The 12,133-nt window shown below is 41.9% G+C and overlaps 1 protein-coding gene across 1 annotated transcript in view; it reads left to right on the forward strand.

Annotated features, from left to right (window-relative positions):
• The window catches only part of ITPR2 (inositol 1,4,5-trisphosphate receptor type 2), a 243,595-nt gene that overhangs the window by 171,570 nt on the left and 59,892 nt on the right, over positions 1-12,133 (forward strand). Inside the window, exons 43-45 of the mRNA XM_059473401.1 lie at positions 1,326-1,436; positions 6,161-6,256; positions 7,411-7,530. Coding sequence (XP_059329384.1) covers positions 1,326-1,436; positions 6,161-6,256; positions 7,411-7,530 — 327 coding nt within the window. The remainder of the gene's footprint in view (positions 1-1,325; positions 1,437-6,160; positions 6,257-7,410; positions 7,531-12,133) is intronic.

Consider the following 12,133-nt stretch of genomic DNA (forward strand, 5'->3'; position numbering starts at 1 on the left):
GATGTGGTTACATGCTGCCATATTTGATCTGAAGAGAATTAAAGTTGCAATAAAGTTGTCATAGTGGATGAAACTGCAGAATTTTTGCTATAGATTAGCAGTGGGAAAATTGTGGTGAGCAAATGACAGAAGCAATCTGTTCTCTATGCTAGAAATAGCTGAAGAAATACATGTAATATTAATGCTTCTTCATTAATGTGCTCCAATGAAATGTAAAGTGCTATTACTGCCATTGCTGGTAATCAGCTGCCTTTACTTAATATTTTAAAAACAAACAGAAGTCCTTTAGTGGATAAATTTTGAGCAGTAATATTTAAACCACTTGGGGATGGGAAAAACAACTGTAAAAAAGTATAGCTACAGGACTGGAGATAAAAAAATGTTACAAGTTAACATGTTTTCCAACAAAGTTATGTGAGAAGCACTGGAGGAACACTGATATGGAAGGGAATGATGAATTAAACTTTATTACTTTGACCTATCTGCTGGGAAGTCACTCAGGATTTGAGTTGCACTTGTTTACACCAACTGCAATTCTAATTCAATATATTTTAGGGGCAAATGTCCCACACTCTCACATTTTCATTTTCCCCCCTCTCTCTGTCTTTTCCTTTCCTATTGTCCCATAAACCTGCCAGAGGAAAAAGTGCCATAGGCTGTTGTATAACTGGCTGTTCTGCACAAGTCCTAGAAGGTCCAGAACTCCAGCTGCAAAGGCATTTGGGAAGTACCACTGCTCACAAATACAGTTTTAAATTCCATATCCAGAAATACTCTTCATTACAGGACACGTCCAGGTTCATGGAAAAAACTTTGATTTCCATGAACATTTTGTACTGCAACAGCAATATTAATTCTGGCTGCTGAGGGCAAATGAAGAATCTGAGCGTGCAAATTTGGTTGTGCTTGCAGTCAAGCTTCTCTTTTATGTCTGAGGCTGGCATGTGCTCAGCTGAGTCTGGCAGTGCTCCTGAGGGCTGCTGTCTGCAAGTTGTGCCGCTTCGTGCCAAGCCCTGCAGGATTCTCTGGGAGCAGATTTTAGCTTGCCCCACCTTCTTTCCAGTTGGGTATTTCACTACTGGCAGTGTTTGGGTTAGTTCTGTACACACAAGTCTCCCCCAGCACTTCTTGTGGTGTGTTTTCAGGCTGTTCTGCTCTGACTGAAGGTTTCATTGCTCTTGCAAGGTGTTTCAAGTTCTGGGTCCTTCTTTTGGAAATTTGCTGATGTATATATTCTCTCCCTCCCTCTGGCTGTATCATCTCCCTCTTTTTCCCACTCCTCCCCTCCCTTCTGCCCCATTCCCTTCTCTTCTCTTGTTTTGCAGACATGCATAGCCACCCATGAGTCTAATGGGATTGATATTATAATTGCTCTCATCTTGAATGACATAAACCCTCTTGGCAAATACTGCATGGACTTGGTGCTTCAGCTCAAGGTACGGTATATGGAAATTTGTTTGTTTGAATTTGGGCATCAACAGAAGACATACCTATGGGAGAGCTCTAGGCAGCCTGACATGTACTTAATCTTACCATAGCACAGTATCCTCAGAAGCCTTTGAAAAAAAAAATCTTGCAAATGAGTTCATCTCAGCTTCTGAATCCTTATCAAGCCCTCTGCCACAGGCCTTTTGACCCACTGCTGTGTTTGGGACTGTGTCTCAAACATCTCAAAAATCCTGATTGATAGGATTTTTTTTTAAAAATCCTATCAATCAGGCATGACACAGGTAGCATGAGAAGTCTATATTGTGGATGTAAAATCTCTCAAGATTGATAAACAGCCACACTGTATAGCATGCAGCAAGTCAACCATGCTCTCTAAATACCGAACTCTTAAAAATTATTTGAGAAGGAAATGCTGTGAAAAAGAACAATACATCAGGTGACCTGCAGTGTCAAATAAAGTTGAAAACAAGGTTCAAGTAAGTTGTACCTAATTTCCCTTCTGAGTGTCCTCTGAGGGGAAGCACAAAGTGTAGAGTGTGAGGGCAAAGCCTAGAGAGGGAGGACTTTTAATGTAATTTTGTTCTGTGTTCTGGGGAGGGTTGGACGGGCTGGTAGATAAGTTTCTCCTGTCTGTGTGCCAGTGCATGCAGAGGGGAGCTCTGCAGCTGCACTGTCTGCCAAGCAGGGTAGAATCTGTCCAGGAGGAGCCCTGGGTTATTGCCTTTCTTGCCTCCCAAATTAAGTATTTCCATTGCAGATGGTCTGTTTCCTCCCCAAACCAGCAAATACTTTGTGGTAGCTGCATTGCATCATATTGGCAATGTTATACATGTCTAATAAAATAATTAATATAGCTATATATCATGTACAATGAAACATTGAATCAACAGTGCCTTACATATGATTTTAATAACTGTAATTACTTTTTTGAATGGCAATGTAATTCAGGCCCCCCCTCTAGCAAAACACTTAGGCAGACATTTAACTTTGAACATGCAGGCAGTTCTTTTGAAGTCCAAATTCAGTCTCTGTAAAGATGTATCTGCATTCACTCCAGTGCCATTTTGATTTGCCATTGCCGTGAGGCTAGCACATGCTTGTAGAACAGCTTTTCTGTGTAGTGACCAAACACAGAGACACCTCTGCAAGGACCAGTGTGATCCTGCTCACAGGAGGCTGGCTGTGCTCAGACTCGTTCAATTAGCAAAAATCGTGGTGAATATAGCAGAGGGTCAGACTGTGGAAATGATTCAGATTTGCAGAATCACAGAGTCATTTCCTTTAGCAGGGATGTCTTGAGGTCAACTTGTCCAAGCCCTCTGCTCAAGCAGGATCAGCTAGAGGTTTCTCAGGATCATGTTCAGCTGAATATCTCCACAGCTGGAGGTCCACAACCATTTTGGGCAGTCTATCCCACTGTCTGATCCCTCTCACAGTACAAAAATGTTCTCTGATGTTTAGATAGAATTTCATGGGTGTTTTATTTTGTCTCTTGCTCTCTCACTGGACACTCCTGAGAGGGGTCTGGCAGCCTCTTCTGCATTTGCTCCCACCAAGTATTTATACACATTGATAAGATCCATCTAAGCCATCTGTACTCCAGACTGAACAGTTACAACTTTCAGTGGCTTCTTATATGAAAAATGCTCCATTCCCTTCATGGTTTTTATGGCTTTTTGCTAGACCCATTCCATTATGTCCATATCACTCTTGTACTGGGTCTGGATGCATTGCAAGATGTGATCTCAAGAATTGGATCCAAATTAAGAAGCTGCTGGTTTTGATTTGGAGTGGCACACATTGAAGTAATAAAGCAATGAATTTACCAAGCAATGTTCAACTGTCAGTGTTCATAGGCAACTTTGAAGTTGCAAATACATAAATTTTGCACTGAAAATACAGAATTCAAAGTATGCAGGCCTATACATTTACACTTACAAACAAGCTCAGGCACTGTGTTCAGGGAGCATTATATGTTGAACTTACACCCTCCAACCACAGGAAAGGCAGTGCAGAGTTATATTTTCCCATGCCATCTTAGTTTAGCTTGTTTTACACTTAGTTTTTGATGTGGCATTTAATTACATCTTCATGGATTATATTTTCCAGTGGACTCCTGAATCATTTAGTGAGCAGAGCAGACAGTGTTTACTGAATGCAGAGATGGCCAGTGTTCAATTCTGCTTCTTTTTATTTCAAGTGTGACCCCCTGGCCTTCCTTACTGATCGATGTGTAAGCCCTGGCACACAGGAAGAGCTCAGTATTTGCCACATCTGTGACAGGATGAGGAGACATTGTCAGTCTAAGAGTACAGAGAGTCTAAGACACGTGTCTTCTTTTTTTCCCTCATAGCTGTATCTAGCTGCTTCACTCATTAATTTGCTTTTCCAAAATTTTTATCAGGAGATGAGATGGGAGCCCAGGTAAAAGTGAAATGAAGAGTAGAAGTGCTTTGGGCTGCACTGTTTTTTAGCACCTGGAAACTGATTTTTCACTGTACTTATGTGTTATGAACTTCGTGCTGTGTTTTCCAAGTGATGGATGTCTTTTCCTCACTGATGTTTGGGAAAGATCCTAGGCTCTCCAAATATTCAAAAAGTGAGGAATAAGTAGCCAAATAGCCATCACAAATGCCTGCTGTAATTCTATGCCATGGCAAGGCACTTCTGCTGAGTCAGTAGCAAGAAGCTGATGGTTGATGACACAGAGTCCTACTTATCCTCTACCTTTCCCAGCTCCCTGGAAACTGCAGCAGGCTTCTGTCCGTCCCCAGGGTTGTCTGCACTGGCAAAGAGCTTCAAAGTCCTCCTCAGCCATGAGTGAGGGGACTGATGCCCTCCTCCTGTTTCCTCCCTTTCCTTACCAAGCTACCTGGGAGCTTGGCATGGCCCCTTCCCTCCTCCTCAGTTTGAGATCCTGCCACTACTGATTTGGCCATCACTGTAAGGGAAATCTGCAGCGGAAAAGGAAGCATCCTGCTTTTTAGAGCAGCATCCTGTCAGGAATCCTCATCAAAATGCTGTCCTCTCCCTCCCCCTGTTCACTGTGCACATTCAACTTCTGCAGTGTTGGTTGCAAGGTAGAGAGTCTGATTGGACCTTTCCCATGGATGGTCCTGATTTGATTTATGAGCAAAAGGAAAGGGACATGGCAAAACTTATATGGAGTGCTGTTCTCCTTGAGCCAGTCCCAGTTAGGTGTTTTCTTCCCATCTCTTTTTCTGTGTCCTTATCTCATTCCTGTGTTGGCAAGCCCAGGCTTCTCTCCTGGCTTCTGTCTCACTCCCAGAAGTTTCTAATTCCCCAGTTACATACAACTCTTCATTCTAATCTGTTCTCCTTCCATTTACCTTCAGTCCTCCAGTCAGAGGTGTTTAATGCTCAGCCTAACACAGCCCTGAGCAAGCTGCTTTGAGCAGGGGCTGGACTGCTGGAATCTTAGTCCAGAGGACAGCCTTTAGTGTGTGGTTTTATGATCCACTCTGCACAGTTTTGTGATTCTGTGCTCACAAAGAATAACCCCTGTGGGCTTTTAGCTGTGAAATGAGTGTGTTTGTGCTCTATAGTACTCAAATTGTAATGTAATAATAATAATAATAAATGCTTCTGAGTTGGACAAGTTTGACTGGGAGACTACAACTCATGTGATTGTTCTATTGGCCTCTAGTGCTCCATATTTTTAGGTCTGTTATCAAAACTTGGGGATACAAAGGCTGCTTAAAATACAAGTTGTTTAAACATGTAGGGAATAACATCTTTCTTTTTGCCCTTTTTCCTCTGAAACTGCCCATGCCAGTTGTCTGAGGCACACCCTCACTGGAGAAATTTCAGCTGGAATTGTTGATAATGGCAATCAGCAGCTGAGAATGAGGCTGTAGGGTGGGTTGGCAATTTTCCTGGCCCCTACCTCTTCCCTGGGGACTGTCTCCTGCTTCCAGGTGTTCCAACAGCTCAGTCTGTAACAGGGAATGATGGGGATGCTGTGACAGGTCAGCCAAAGCAACCCTGCTCTGCCAGAAAGCAGCCAAAGCTCCAGAACCATTCTTCCTCTCCACTTCACCACAGCTGATTTAGCTGGGAGGCAGGCAGGGCTCTGAGGCACCACTGGGCTACTGCAGCTAAAGCTCATGCTGTGTAATCCTGAGCCTTGGGGAAAAGCAGCCAGCTGACAAAGCAAAGGTTGTCTTTATATATTCCCCCAGGAATATTTAGTAGTGAAACAAAATCTCAGGAGTGCATGGAAACAGGTTATTTTGCAGCCTTTCAAATAATAACCAGTTGGACTTCATGAAAACCAAAGGGGAAGGAAACCTGCCTGAATGATAGAACCTTCTGTGTAATATGTTTTGTAATTACCTCTGTTGAGTCTTGTTTTAACAGAGAGCCAAGGCAAAAATTGCTAGGTGGGAAATAAGGAAAGGACATGGAATTTAATTTTGTATGCACAGTCTGCAGCAACACTCTGTATTTAAGTAAAATATTTTTCAGTGTTTAAAATTTTCTTTCCAATATAGCGTGCAGAGTTAGTGTTACAGTATGCTGACACTAAAAAAAAAAGCTATTAAATATGTCAGTAAAATAAAAGATGCAAGTGGTTGAAAATCTTCTCCACTAAAAAGTGGTCCTCATAATCTCAATTAAAACAAATGCAAGGGTCATTAATCCATGAAAGAGATTTAAAATTTGCATTAATTTGGTTTTGTATCTCCAGAACAATGCCTCCAAGCTTTTGCTGGCTATTATGGAAAGCAGGCAAGACAGTGAGAATGCGGAAAGAATCCTTTTCAACATGAGACCAAGAGAACTGGTGAGAAAACTTGTGAATATTCATAAATCTTTTGGCTGAAAAAAAATCTGTCATTAAAACATTTTTAAAATGATCTGTATCTAAGCTGAGAAGTGTTGGCAGCGTATGGTGGCACAATGTATCAGGATAGTACTAATTCACAAAATTACTTTAAAAGGATCAAGCATGCATGATTTCAGTCTTTACGACTTCATTATTTTTATCCGTTCCAAGCACTTTTCTTTAATTGTTTCCTAACTAAATTATCATATTCTGGTAGACTGTCTTCAAGTGCAGTTTGTCAGGGGCTGGCAAATTAAGCTTGTACAGTTTGTGAGGCAGTGCTAACAGAAATGTGTGTGTGGACATATAATATGTTTAATATACATGCATGTTATTTATTTATGTCTCATGAAAAAGAGAGTTCCAAGCAGTTGTTGCTATGTTTTGGAACAACACTGATGTTTATGGAGGTCTCCAGGAACTTCAAATGGGTTGGAAATCTGGGGGAGTAATTTCCAATATCACTTGATTGCATAACAACAGAGACTGAGAGATCTGGGAGTTCTTGAGGGATTCTGGGGAAGAATCTGGGAACATCTTCCCTGCCCTTAGGCAGAGCCCAGTGCCTGCTGGTTTCAGGGAATCACCACTGAGGTGGCATCTCAGCAGGATGAGGCCATCCCTAGGGTATTGTGTGGGGAACCCTATGGTGGTCCTCTAAGAGGCTTTTGAATATTTGGAATTTCCCCAGCAGATCCCTGCCCAGATCTTCCTTTCCTTTTTGGTTTAGGTGTGGTTTTTCCTGTGAAATTGTGTTGCTGCCTGCTCTGGCCAGAAGATCATGGGTGCACTCTTTAAGTGCTGCGCAACAGTGCCTGCCATATCTAGACCAGTCTTTAGAAGCATTTGTGAAAATACCTGCTCACAAAGGCTCATCATTCCTCTTCCTTTCTCATGGTTGCTGATGAAAAATGTAGTGGTTTGGAACTTCATAAATCCTTCAAGCTTGTCTTTATTCAGAAAGTGTTTCTCAGGCTGCTCGCTCTTCTTGCGGAACTGCAGGGCACCCATGCAGACTGGAGCTGAACAGAGTGGCTGTGTTCAAACACAGTGTGGTTTTTCCCCAAGAACCACATTTATTTCATCTCTCCTTGGCTGGGTTTGTGTTGCAGGTGGATGTGATGAAGAATGCCTACAACCAAGGTCTGGAATGTGACCACGAGGAGGAGAATGGAGATGATGGCATCTCCCCAAAAGATGTTGGCCATAATATCTATATTTTGGCACATCAGGTATGTCTTACTTGTTTTGTGACAGCTTCCAGAAAAGCTTTACGTGGTTAGACTCCACATTGTCACAGATGGAGTCATGCACTTCAGGGGTGAGACAGAAGTAACAATGTGTTTATTGATAAAAACCAAAGTTTGGTAGCCCACACTGTCAGGGAGACCCTCCTGTTGAGTCGTGATGTTAAGGAAGGATCCCTTTGCATTCTAAACTCCTTCTCAGATGGGAGTTTAGGTGCAGCTGGATCCAGTCTTAATCCCAGCTTTTCCCAGCAGTTTGGCTGAAGGTTTATCTGCACATGATCAATTCATTATGTCATTTAGCCAAGAATTCAGAGTTTAGTATGCTCTTACCCACTTACCAAGAGTCTCTTGTGGTAAGGAATCCCTCAGTCTTGAGAAGCAACCTTGAGAGCCATTCCTTGTCCAAGGGGAGGGCGATCCTGAATATGTTGGTCCTCACACTGAGGAGAAATTTCACACAAATTGTTATTTGTGTGAAATAGCAATGTAGAGCAGAACAGTGACTATTTACTTAGCTCTGTCTTCTTTTAACATTAACAGCTCATTTACATCAATCAAATCATAAGTTGTGTTACCATTACTGGTGTATTTTAAATAGTTCCTTCAGTTGTGATACCAACTGAACTTGATTTCAGAAGATTCCTATTATTTTAGAAATATTACTTTGCCAATAAGAATAATTGGACCTTTTCACTGCTTTCTCCTTTCAAATTACTGTAGTGCTGTAGTGCCCTCAGTCTTTTTCTGATTACTTTTACTTCTCTGCTGGTAAAGGTATAATGTACACTGGAGGTTCTTATTTAATGGGCTGTTTATTCTTCAGAGTAGCTGGTGTCAAAAATAGTTTATCTTTCAATTACATTTAGAGTATTGAAAAGTTTTTTGTAATTGAAAGAATAAGGACCACAAACTTCTTGGTTATATCATAAATTACAGCATTTGGTATTTCATATAAGGGCCAAATTAAAAAAAAATGTTTTTCCCTAAGAAGAAATAAACAGATGGGGATAGGGAGTGTTCCTCATTCCTTATGTTTATTAAGTGTTGTTAGGAATTAAATACTCGGTGGAAAAAAAAGAAAAGAATACAATCTATAGTTACAGTAGTGTTATGCAATATTTTTTTCAAGCAAGGAATGCAGAAAAACAGTTCCTGAGTTATGCTGGTGTGCTCACAGAACATTTAAATAAGTAGGTATTGTTATTATGTTGGTAGTGGTGGGGTTGACCATGTTCTACTCTTGTGCTGTGTGTGGGGCTGTACATAAGATACCCATCAGAGATGACAGTATTTTTAGAAAGCATCTGCAGCTCCTTACCTTGTCTGAATTTACTCCTTGTCTGAACGCTTATAATGAAAATTTAAATGCCTGCCAAATTGAAATGTTGGTATTTTCTGTGTTCTGCCTACAGTTTGTGTTAAATTACTTAACAGGGTCTATGACATGGAAAATATGGTTTGGGGGAGTGGAATATGGGCCTAAAGCTATACATGAAGTGGCTGATGGGGTCATTTTACACAAGAGGTCACTGCCAGGGGTGCACCAGCTGCCTGAGGTGTAGGTTAAGCTCTGTCCCTAGGTTCATATCTGCAGTGCTGGAGAGGTCCATGGTGCCACTCCACAGCTATTCCTGATCCGTAGCTGCTGTTTTGGTTGCATAAGGGTGGATATTTTTACAGCAACTTACTGAGCTCCTTCCTGTTCTGTAAAATTAAATGTCATGATTGGCTGTGTATGCTGTAAAAATATCCATCTTTTTTACAAAAAAAAAAAGAAAAAAAAGAAAGAAAAAAAAAAGAAAAAAGAATGTTTTCTTTTTCTTGCATTTCTGTAAGATAGTACATGTGTTTACAATAGATTTGCACCCATGTCAAGCCCCATATCAAAACAAACCAGTGCAAGGACAGGCAATTTGGGGCCTTTCTGTGTCCTCTGCTAATGAAGTGCTACAATTCTTGGCACAGAGCTGCTAATCTTTGACCCCAAACTCTTTCCATGTGTGCCCTTTTTGCTTGCCCTGGGATGGGCAGGATACAAGCATGGACCCTCCTCAGTAAGGCCATTGTTGCTGGGTTCCTTTGCTGGCTTCAGTCTCCAAACACCCTCTGCTTTGCTGTCAGAGTGGCTTTTTGGTGCCTGGGCCTTCTGCTTGGCTTAGCTGACCTGATTTACATAATATTTCTTTGCTGTGGCACTTCATCTTTCTTACCTTTTTTCTACAACCACTGTGGCTCTTCAGTCACTTTCCTTGCACTTCCTGGTGACCACTTGCTCCAGTTACAGCTTTTTGGTCCCTCTGTAATAGCAGAATCAAGACTCAGAGTTCCCCTTTTTGCTGTTCCAGCCCTCAAACACAGACAGTTTATTTTGGAGAGCTCCGACTTTCAGTTTTTGTCGTTGAGCTCTTCAGGGCAAAGCTGGGTTCTGCATTTTGCCACCACTACATCCTTCCTTGCCCTTCCTGTGGTTGATTTTACCAGAAGCAAGAGGCATTCTTGTAAATGTTCGACCCACAGAGCATAGAAAGTTGTGCATGTGTCACAAGCAAGGCTGAGATTTCTGTTAGTAAATCTTCCTTACAGCCTCCCAGCCCCTGCCCTAAATGTGCACATGGTGCACACACAGAGGTGTGTGGGTACAGCACTGTGTCATGCCAGTGATCACACATCCTCCACATGGTTCTTTGTCCTCTCTTTCCCTTATTTCTTCATCTTCCTCTGGTGTGCCACGTGCCATGGCTCTGCTGCTTCCCCTGCACTGCCCCCGGGCTGTCTGGGCTCTGCTGCTCCTCTCTTGTCCTGCTCCTCCTTGAGCAGAGGGGAGAAGGGAGGGCCACGGGGAGAAAGCAGAACTGAGTTGTCCACGAGGAGCTGCCATGAGCTGCAGCCTGGTTTTGGGGCTCCTTCCAGACCCAGCTCCTCTACAGCTGCTTGTGGAGCAGTGACACGAGCGGGTGCTTTAGGTCACATCCTGGAAAAATAAGCCTGCTATTGGTAGGTAGAAAGGGCTCACAATTCTCTTGAGAATCCATGGAGGAGATTCTGTTTTCTTTCTCTGGTTCAAATGTCATGCTCAGAGCCAAGCCTTGACCTTGCTATTTCCTTGCAGTAGTCTCAGGTGAGTGCCAGAGGTGTGTTATGGACAGGGCCATCATCCCTTGTACCACTTCTCTTGCAGCCTCAGTCAATAGGTATGGTATTTCTGCTGCTGCTCTCTTAAGAGATTGTGTTAGAGCTGGTCACACTTTGTTTTGTAAAGTTAGTAAGGCTGTCCTCAAAGAGACTTCATCTTGATGTGGTGTCCCTGTAGGAAATTACCAAAGCTTTTGACACAGAAGCACAAAAAAAAAGTTTCATTCTTGTCCTTATCTACAGGAGCATTAGTGTAGGAGAATCAAGGTTTTAAATGGTTACACAAAGAAAAAAATTAGAAAAAGCTAAAGAAATCCTCTGGCTTTTCAGATCACTGCTTGAGCTGGCTGCCTGTTAGTCATAACAAAGTACTTCAGAAGTTTGTAAACTAAAACACAGTACTTCACTGGAAGTGTTTCCATGAGGTTCAGGATCCCTTTGATATACTGTGAAGCAAGATAAGGCAGTGCTTATATCTAGACTCCTGTAGTCTGTATGTTTGTATGCACATTTACACACACACACACATATATATATATATACATACATAAATATATACGTGTGTATATATACATACATACATATATATGAATATATATATGTGTGTGTGTGTGCACTTCTGTTAACAGAAAATACTTGGACTGTTTGTGTTTTTCAGCTCATGCAAACTGTCTAAGTCAGGCATGGAGCCCAAGCTAATCCACTGTGCCTTTCAGCAGAGGCTTTATTCATGAGGGTCACAAGGATGTGAAATAAGTTGACATAGTTTTTTGTCAGCTTGCAGCATGGCAAGAGCGCACTTTCCTCTGCCTGCAGAGCTGTGCAGAGATGTCCTTGGTCTGGAAGGATGTGAGTCAGGGGGGAGTAAGGGAGCAAACTGTAACAAAACTTTCAGATTTCCAGTGCCTCATAAACTCTGCCTGGTTCCCAAGGCTGTGGCAGGAGTGGAGGGCTGCTGACACAGCCTGTCACCCCTTTCCTGATGCATGTTCTGTGCTCTAAGGCTAGCAGAATTTTCTCATTTTTAAGTTTCTGCTTAAATGCCCTGTTGGAGAGGGAGCACAAGTCTTGGAACTCCACAATACCTCTGTCACTTGCAGGTAAATAGAAGGTTGTTTGTTTGGTTGTTTATTTTTTTTTAAGAGATTAAGCTAAAGTATTATTTAAATCTCAACCAAGTAAACTGCTTATATTTATACAATTATCTGGTGCCACCAAGACTTAACGAATAATATTTCCTCACCCCATAAAGTTAGAAGAATTATCACTGTCTGATATCAGTGCAGCGAAGACAAATTTGAACCAGGTTATCTTCTAATAGACTAACACAGTTGGAAGTGTCCTTCCATTTATAAGTTCTTAAAATAAACCAAGGAAAAATCTGCTGTGAACTGTAAGGTTCTCACTGCAGGTGCTGCTAAGGACACACATCTTCCTCTCTGGTGCTAGTTTT

The sequence above is a fragment of the Ammospiza nelsoni genome, chromosome 5, assembly GCF_027579445.1.
Source record: "Ammospiza nelsoni isolate bAmmNel1 chromosome 5, bAmmNel1.pri, whole genome shotgun sequence".
Taxonomy (NCBI): domain Eukaryota; kingdom Metazoa; phylum Chordata; class Aves; order Passeriformes; family Passerellidae; genus Ammospiza; species Ammospiza nelsoni.